The 9,271-nt window shown below is 38.9% G+C and overlaps 1 protein-coding gene across 3 annotated transcripts in view; it reads left to right on the forward strand.

Annotated features, from left to right (window-relative positions):
• LOC148368133 (hexokinase-1-like) overlaps positions 1-9,271 on the forward strand; it is a 141,066-nt gene that overhangs the window by 110,249 nt on the left and 21,546 nt on the right. For all 3 annotated transcript variants that reach the window (XR_015850371.1, XM_088334848.1, XM_088334849.1), the window contains one exon: positions 1,208-1,295. Coding sequence is in view for 2 of the 3 variants with exons in the window: in XM_088334848.1 (XP_088190974.1) it covers positions 1,208-1,295 (88 nt within the window). In the remaining variant the exon portion in view is untranslated. The remainder of the gene's footprint in view (positions 1-1,207; positions 1,296-9,271) is intronic.

The following is a 9,271-nucleotide window of genomic DNA, read 5'->3' on the forward strand; positions in this document are numbered from 1 at the left end:
TTGGAAATTATTTGAATGCAACACAAACTTTTTCTTCTTTTTCCCTGTTTTTTTTTCTTTTTTTAAGTTCCTTTTAAAAAAAACCTCATTGTGTTTATTTTTTCCTAGCTGTTACTTTTTTCTTTTTGTTCTTTATTTACTTTTTTTTCCTTTGTTTCTTTCTTTTTTTCTGGCTTTTTTTCTGAATTTTCCCTTCTTTTTTCTCTTCCTTTTGTTTCTTTTTTTCTCAGCTTGTCACTACTTTTTCATTTTGGTATTTCTTTCTTTTTTGTTCTATTCCCTCTTCCTTTAAGTCATTTTGTGCATAATTTAACATAATATTTGGTCGTATAGGGATGAAAGAGGCAAAATCAACCTGAAGAGCCGTTTAGGACCCGAAAGAGCCGGTTCCTTTTAGTGAGCTGAGCCGAAGAAGCCGGTTCTCAAAAAACTCTACTGACTTTACGTAACTTCGTTCTACTTCGACCTAGACTTCAAAATACCGTATTTAAAACACAATGTCATGGGAACCCTTGTATTTTTACCTTCATGCACTGAAACTTTGACTTAATTCGCTTCTTAATTAGCAATTTCGATTTTTGTGAGCTGGCTAGATTTTCTTGTGCGCGGAAAAGCTCTGGGTAGTGCGCACACACGCAGCTTAGAGGGAACATTGCGCTGGATAGATTCTCTTGTGCGCTGAAAATGTGCGGGCAGTGCGCGATTGCGCACGCGTGCATCTTAGAAGGAACATTGGTGTGGATGCTGGGTGACCTCTCACAGTGCCACGCGGCGGAAACAAGCACTACAGTACTGTCCTCTCCTCGGAAAAAGGTGCACACAATACAAAATGGAACTTACAGCGATGTCCTGATATTTTTCGACATCCCGAAAAAATGATCGTATATGCCGGAATCTATAAGTCGAAAGTACGTAAAGCCAATGAAGGGAGTTAAGAACGGGAGTCATATACCACGTCTGCTGGTATTGGAGCCCCAAAGTCACAATTTCAAAAAGACAGTACTGCTAAACTAAAGAAAGCAATCAGACAGTATCCACGGTATGGAGTTTTGTATCCCCTTCCGAATCAATACAAAACTTCAGAATATTCTGCGGGTTTCTCAGATCCGTTTAAAAACTTTTTGAAATGTTACGAATTACTTTTTTGGCTAATGATCATGAACATTTTATTTGACCATGTTTACGTCTGATTTGTCTCTTTCCCCAGTGACAGATTGGCATTACTACAAGTAAGGTCCATCTTGCAACACTTGGGACTGGACAGCACCTGTGATGATGGTATCATTGTCAAAGAGGTACAGTTTTGTTACTTGAGTTGCCAGATAAGAAAATATTAATGGTGTATGTATTTGAAGCTGTTTACAAATGTAAATGTTTTCTCTTGGTTGTTTAAAACAGATCATCGTAAATGTATCTTTCAATTTGTCTGATTTTTGCTTGCTAATAATAATATATTTTATGGTTGTGGGCTGACGTTTGCGCTAATTCAAAATCCCTGCCTGATTATCACCCTCTGCCATGAGGCAAAATAATTGCATGCCTCACTCTACATCTGCAGATGCTCAACACAGTAATACGCTACATACTAATTATATTAACAATCATCATAATACACCGATTTAAAAAAATGAAATCCAAAGTATAATGAAATAAATGAAAAATATCAAATATATTTAATGTTTTATATTTCTATGATCACAGTTGAGGTACAGCCTCGCCTGACTACACATCACTGATATTAATCTACACACACATTCTTATCATCTGTGTCAAGGGAATAATTTCAAACTGGTCTCCCCTTAATTCTAATTTAAGATTTAAGATTTTTTTTGCAAATCGGTTATGTTTTCTCTAATATTTACCTTTAAGGGGCATTGTGTATAATTTAGTGCCTCTTAGTGGTAAAATATATTGATTCAAATACTACACTGTCGTATAAATTTCAATTTTCAAAAATACTTGTAGGTCGAGAAATGCGTATTTATTCTACATGACATGAGGCTGATCTTGTGGGAGCTCACATAATTGTCCATCATCTTGCTTCGGGGTATGCGTTGTGAGTAATATGCTTACATACAGTATGTCGCAAGAGTGCACCCGTCACATTTTTTCAGGGATTTTATTATAATGTTTAATAGAACATCACTGAAGAAACATCGCTTTGACACAATGTTAACAAAGGCCAGGGTTTACTGGGAAGGTATAATCTGGTTTTTTATTATACAATATTAATTTATTTGGCTCAGATGGTTTGAGGCATGTGTGATGGCGACCAGGTGAGGAGTACAAACATGTTTGTGTCGGGCCTAAAGTCAAGCATGCTGTTGGTAATGTCATGGTTTGGGGCTGCATGAGTGCAAATGGAATTGGGGACAACATGGTCTCAGGGCAATGTTCCAGCCTGACAATGACCCCAAATACACTTTTAAGATGACCAATGCTTTTCTAAAAGAGCTAAGTGTAATGGGGGTGGACAAGCCAAGATCTAAACCCAAAAGAATAGCTTTGGGGCATTCTCAAGCAAAAGGTGGAGAAGCACAGGATCTTTAATATCCCCCAGCTCTGTCATAGAGGTGTGAAAGAGTATTCCACTGGCAATTTGTAAGGTTCTGGTGAAATCCATGGCCAAGAAGATCAAGGTGGTTCTGCAAAATCATGGTGGCCACACAAAATATTGAACTTCATGAACTTATACATCAGGGTATACTAAATTTTGTTACCAGGGGTTTAGCTACTAATGGCTATGCTTTGAGTTGTTTGAGGGGAAAAATAAATTTACACTGCTATACACAGACTACCTTTTATTGTGTCAAAGCGATGTTTCTTCAGTGTTGTTCAATTTAACATAATGAAATCTCTGCAGGAATATGAGGCGTGTACTTCCTTTAGTGACATACTTAATGTGTGCTGCTGCAGAAAACAAGAATTTTCCCACTGTATCACGTGCATGACGTAAGTGGTGTCTAAAATGGGTGGAAAGAGGGGGATGGGAATCCCCTCCTTTGTATCAATCTCCCAGAAGGAGTCAAGATTGCACAGAGGGTGGAAGAGGGGTGTCCTCAACCGCCCTTGAGGTGCTGAATGTGCGTGGCTATATTACGATTGAGAGTAAGATTGATGAGTTTGGGAGTTTGTTTACTGAGAAGAAGGTTGGATGTCTTTGCATTGAGTGAAAGTAAGTTGAGAAGGAGTCGTGAGGTGTGTTTTGGCGATGTGGTAGGCATAGTGTCAGGTGTGAGTGCAGGCAGGTAGAGGTATGGTTGGTATGGCTTTGTTGGTGATTGAGAGTAGGAATGTGTGTGGGAGATATTTGGATGTGAATGTCCTGAGAGGTGAAGCTGGTGAAATGTTTGACCAATATCTAGTTGAGCCAAAATTGAGAGTGTGTGGTGAGTGGCAGGCAGGGTTATGGAAAGAAAGTGCATGCGAGAGAAGAAGTGAAGATCAGTGACAGAAGCAGGAGAGAAGCAAGATTCTTATGAAGAAAGAGTAAGCGGGTGTTAGAGATGCGGAAAGGGTAGTGAATGATGGATGGGGGGGAAGTTCATCGAGAGTTTTGAGGAAAATGTAGGGATGTTTTGGAAAGAAGTGAACAGGATAAGACAGGGGGACAGTTCGAGAAGAGAGTTTGAAAGATTAGAATGGCAGGCTGTTGGTAGAAGGGCAAGATGTGCATGCCAGATGGGCTGAGTATTTTAGTGAGATGTTAAATGTGATTGATGAGAGGGGCCTGTGGGTGTTGGATGGATGCATTTGTTTGGTGAATTGATTGAGGGGGAGATTGTGAGGAAAAAGGTGGAAGGAGCAGTTGGGTTTATGAATGAGAGTAAAGGCTGCGGGTTGGATGGATGCATGGTAGAGCTTATCAGGAGACGTGGTGAATCTGTGATAGTGTGGGTTGGAAGGTTGTTGAATATCTGTTTCATTGCTTGAGTGGTACCAGAGGACTGGCGTAGTGCATGTGTGGTTCCCTTGTGCAAAGTAAAAGGCTGGTTTTGAGTAGTTCAAGAGGTATAAGTGTTGTGGGAAATCTTAACGAGAGGATTTTGATTGGAAGAATAAGGGGATAAGGCAGAAGGGGTTCTTGGGGAGGAACAGTGTGGGTTTAGAAGAGGAAGAGGATGTACAGATCAGATTTTTGCAGTTAGGCGGTTGTGTGAAAGGTTAATAGCGAAAGGAAGCGCATTGGGCATTTATGGAATTAGAAAAAGCATGTGACAGGATAGATCGGAAGGCGATGTGGCAAGTGTTGAGGATATTTGGGTAGGGTGTCAGGTGGCTGAATGATGTGCAAAGATCGTATGAGGATAGTTGAGCTTTTGTGAGAGTGGGATTTAAGTAAGCATGTGGTTTCCAAAAAGAGTGGGTTTGAGGCAAGGGTTTGCCATATCACCTTAGCTGTTCATTTTGTAGATGGATGAAGTTTTGTGTGAGGTACATGTAAGAGCAGGGAGAGCAAGTTTAGTGTGTTAGTGTGGGTTGCAGGTAAGTCAACTGTTTGCAGACGACACTGCTTTGCTGCCTGACTCTGTAGCAGGACTGAAATCTTTGGTATTCGAATTTGAGAATGCAGACGAGAATCAGATAATGAGGTGTTCAAGAGGTGGTAAGGTAGGTAGATTAGAGATTTTGTTAAATGGTGTAAAGTTGCAGGAGGTAGATTTTGTTAAATGGTGTAAAGTTGCAGGAAGTAGATGGTTTTAAGTATTTGGGTTTGTATGTGGCAGCAGATGGTGGTTTGGAGTATTATGTGAAGAAGCAGGTGGGTGAAGGGTGCAAGACAATGGGAGTGTTGAACAGATCGTTTAAATGTAGAGACCTGCAAATGGATGCAAAGCGATTTGTATAAAGATGTGTTGGTATCAACAGTGATATATGGTTCAAAGGCATGAGGTTTAAGAGTAAATGAGCGTAACATTTTAAGCGTCTTTGTAATGAGGTGTTCATGTAGTATGTGTGGATTGGCACAACTGGATAGGTTGAGGAATAAACAAGCAAGGAAAAGAACTGGTGTTGGGAGAGAGCTTGTTTAGAGCTCTCTGAAAATGTTCTGAGATGGTTTGGACATATGGAAAGAATGGATGCAGGCCGTTTGACCAATAAGGCATGTAGTGCAGAAGTGATGGTAAATAGAATGAAAGGAAGGCCCAAATATGGTTGGATGGATAGGGTGAAATGTGCTCTGGATGTGAGGTTGGCTCATATAATCCATACAAAAGTGTGGGTTACGGATAGATGTGAATGACAAAAGATAGTTTATAATGACTGATGTCGACACATATGAAGCGGAGGGGGTAAACCGGCCTTGCTGTCTCTCTGCTGATAAAGGGTTGCATGGCGCAGCAACTCACCCCTTGTTGTGCTGATGGCTTAATGTTTGGTGTCAGTTTGGGAAGAGCGAAGGAGAATGAATGTTTGGTTAATGTGAGTGTGGTCTTGACTCTTGTCACCTCCCACTAGAGGGAAATTGCTTCGGTATAGAGATATATGGATGAATTAATCTTGCTGCTACTCACACCGAAAAACCATAAAAAGGCTGTGCAAAAAATTAAAACTAAAAAGGTGTGGTTTGGTCACTTTGAGTCTCCTTAAGTTGTATTCCTCCTTGTGCTTTTTTTTAGAACCTGTTTTCAGTTGCACTATACCAGGGGTCAGCAACCTTTTCGGTGCCACTTTCAAATGTCCTCTTAAATCAGTGTGCCACACCAAGATTAATGACTCGCACAACATTTTTTAATATCCAACAGAGCTGTCATTTTACACCAGTCCAAATATACAACATGGATAGACATTTCAATAGTATAACTCAGTGTTTTTCAACTCTTTTTTTGAACCAAGGTACACTTTTATTTATAAAAAAGTTCTGTGGCACACCGTCCGTTGAAAATGTTTGAAAATGAAATTATGTCAAATATTTCATGGTACTACCTCATAAGCAGTTAATTAGTATATAAAAAGAAGAAAATAATACTTAATATAAAAAAGAATGATGTGCTTTATGTTTTTATTTTTTACAGTACAATCTTAAACCGCATTGTTAAACAAATTAAGTTATTAAATGTATTGTGCTACCTCAAGAGCAGATAATTAGTATATAAAAATCTACTGCCACCTACTGATATGGATGACTATTACAGTTGCTCGTCTGAAGAGTGCAAAAATACTGAATACATTTTTGGAAAGATAAAATTCCAGCGGCACACTGGTATAACTGACCTATTCATCTTCCACTATTTTTGTTCGTCAATTAACTAAAATATTAATGTGAACAACATGTGGAAAGGCCTGTAACCATTCTGACTTCAACTTTTTACCACAAGAATTAACCAGAATCAACCATTCTTCATCAACTATAAACTACAATCAAAAAACAACTAATATGATCAGCTACTATACCATTCATCAATGATATCTTGTTGCAGAAAATATCAAAACTTGAAATAACATCAGCAATGCAGAAGGCACGCTCGCGCACGCTTGCGCACACACACGCTGGAGAGAGCGCAATCTTTTCGCTCGAGGAGCCGTTGTTATGCGGAGAAATGCAGCCTTGCCAAAATTTGCATCCCGTAGCGGGAGCGCGCACACGTCACTCCCGCTACTACAACCAATTTTACCTCGTTTTATCTCACTTTTACATCACTTTGGGGAATGTAATGGCGAACAAATAACAAAAAACACTTCCTCTTGCATTTGTTGGGAATGTAATACAACTTAAACCATTCCGGCTTGTATTTGTTGTGAATGCAATCGAACGGTAATGCCCACCGTATATAAATCACTTTTGAGCATGTAATGTGTTTATTTTGCCTTTTTCTACTCGAATCGCTCGTATTGAAACTGTTATGCACTCTACCATAAAGCTCATTAAGCTGAAATGAACTGTCAAATCATCAACAGATAAATGGGAGACGAACGTGTTTGATTTCTTTTCATCGTCAAACGAGACGTAACAAGTCAATAATTGTATTTTACTTGAATAAACAGATCATCCTGTGCCTAACACTGTCACAGCAACGGTTTCATTTATTTCTACTACAGCGGGGTGCATTTCTCGGCATAACACCGTCATGATTCGTTCATTTATCGCGCGCGTGTGTTTCGTTGTCTCTCTCTCTCTCTCTCTCTCTCTCTCTCTCTCTTTCTCCCTCCCTCTCTCTCTCTCTCTCTCTCCCCGACCCCTGCACTATACAATACAGCAACATCTAGTGGGATATTCAGGGCTCAAACTTGAATCCAATGCTTTTTTGAATTTTGTGACAGTATTTCTCCTAGAGGCTCAGGCCTTTATTTCCTGAGTTGAATATTGAATCCAGTACTATTTGTTTACCTGTTTACAGTATATGCACATTAGTGAGAAATGTAGTTCCTTACAAAACACTTGCGCAAGAGTAATTTATGCCTGACTATTTTGAAATTCCGGCTGCTGAGTGGTTAGCACGTCCGCAGCACAGTTCTAAGGTTATGGGTTCAAATCCAGTTACCAGCCTTCCTGTGTGGAGTTTGCATGTTCTCCCCATGCTTAGGTGGGTTTCCTCCGGGCACTTTGGTTTCCGCTCGTATTCTAAAAACACGCATGCTGGGATGGGCTCCAGCACAACGGCGACCCTCCTGATGATAAGTGGAGCTACTATGGCTTTGAGTATAGGTATCGCACAGGTGCTTGATAGTGTGGAAATGCTAGAATTTTCATGTTGTTTTCAAGGATTGAAAAGTGCTTGAATTTTGAGCTAAGTGCTTGTAAATGCTTGAATTTGTAACAACTGCTACAGGTTACGCACAAGAGGACAGGGACCTGCTATACCTAAAAAGGGTTTTATGAAATGTGTATTAGTGAAAGGAATACCTTGGTTATGGACATCTATTTTTGGCCATGCTAAAGATTTTGTCCGCATTTAAATTGTAATGGGAAGGACTTCCTGCAACTGAAAATGTAAGGTGCATATTACCGTCAATTTTCTCGACACCTATATGGAGAGAGATTTGTCTCAAAAAACAATATATTCGTGATTTACTTAAGATCTAAAAATTGTATGTTTTGCAGTGTTAATTTTACCTCTGAAAAGTGATGGGTCTCGGGGACTCGCATGCTCAAAAATCTATGGGTCCTAACAGAGATCTATGGGTCCCCGAAATTGTGTGTTATCGAGGTTGAAATAGTAAATCAGCGACAAATATATAATATGAATTTATATATTCATTCAGTTTTAATCATCACCGTTTATTGGTAATGCAAATCAGTTATCACTTCAAGATTTTTCAGTTCACAACAATATTGTACATTATACAAAATAATATTGCTGAAATAATTATATTAATCTATATTCTAATTCAGTTTTAATCATCACAGTTAATTGGGAATACAAAGCAGTTATCACTTCAGATTTTTCAGATCACAATATTGTACATTATACAAAATAATATTGCTGAAATATTAATCTATATTTTTCAGTTTTAATCATCACAGTTAATTGGAAATACAAAGCAGTTATCACTTCAGATTTTTCAGTTCACAAAAATATTGTACATTATACAAAATAATATTGCTGAAATATTTGTCTATATATAAATATACATTCAGTTTTTATCATCACAGTTAATTGGTAATACAAAGCAGTTATCACTTCAGATTTTTCAGTTCATATATTCTTTGTGGTTTCCTGTCCCGCCACAGTTGTAAAGCCTTCTGAAGGTCCAATCCATTATCATCCTCCTCATAGCGTAACCAGAAATATAATTTAGTCAATTTTGGCAGAAAAGTCCTTTTCTTGCTAGGCGTATTCTTTTGTTTTTCTTTCGTCGAATTGTTCGCTTCAACACACGTGTTTTGCTTGCCTCCGCAATCTTCCGGAAAATTTCTCCGCCAATTTTTTCGTGCCGAAATCATTGGCGTTGTTATCACTTTCTGCATTACGTTTCGACTTATTACTGAGACGAAAGAATTTACCAATTTTGTGTTGATTTTCGCCTAATACTAACTGTTTTTTCGGAGGCATACTTAACTTTAACTCGACGACAAGCACCACAACAATGACGTAATCTCGTAGCAACGAGATCGCGTTTGCCGAGATGGACGTGCAGACGAAAACTCGAACAGCGAGACCAAAACAACAATGGCAGATCTGCCTGAAGAAAAGTTTTGCGGTAAATCTTTGTTTAAAAAAAAGTAATCAGGTAATAATGACAATTTTTTGCAAAAAAGTTGCGTCCCGGGGACGCACGTTGATCTGACACTATGCGTCCCCAGCAAACGAGAACATTGGTCTTGATA

The sequence above is a fragment of the Urocampus carinirostris genome, chromosome 4 (assembly GCF_059441175.1).
Source record: "Urocampus carinirostris isolate Australia breed hairy pipefish chromosome 4, RoL_Ucar_1.0, whole genome shotgun sequence".
Classification (NCBI taxonomy): domain Eukaryota; kingdom Metazoa; phylum Chordata; class Actinopteri; order Syngnathiformes; family Syngnathidae; genus Urocampus; species Urocampus carinirostris.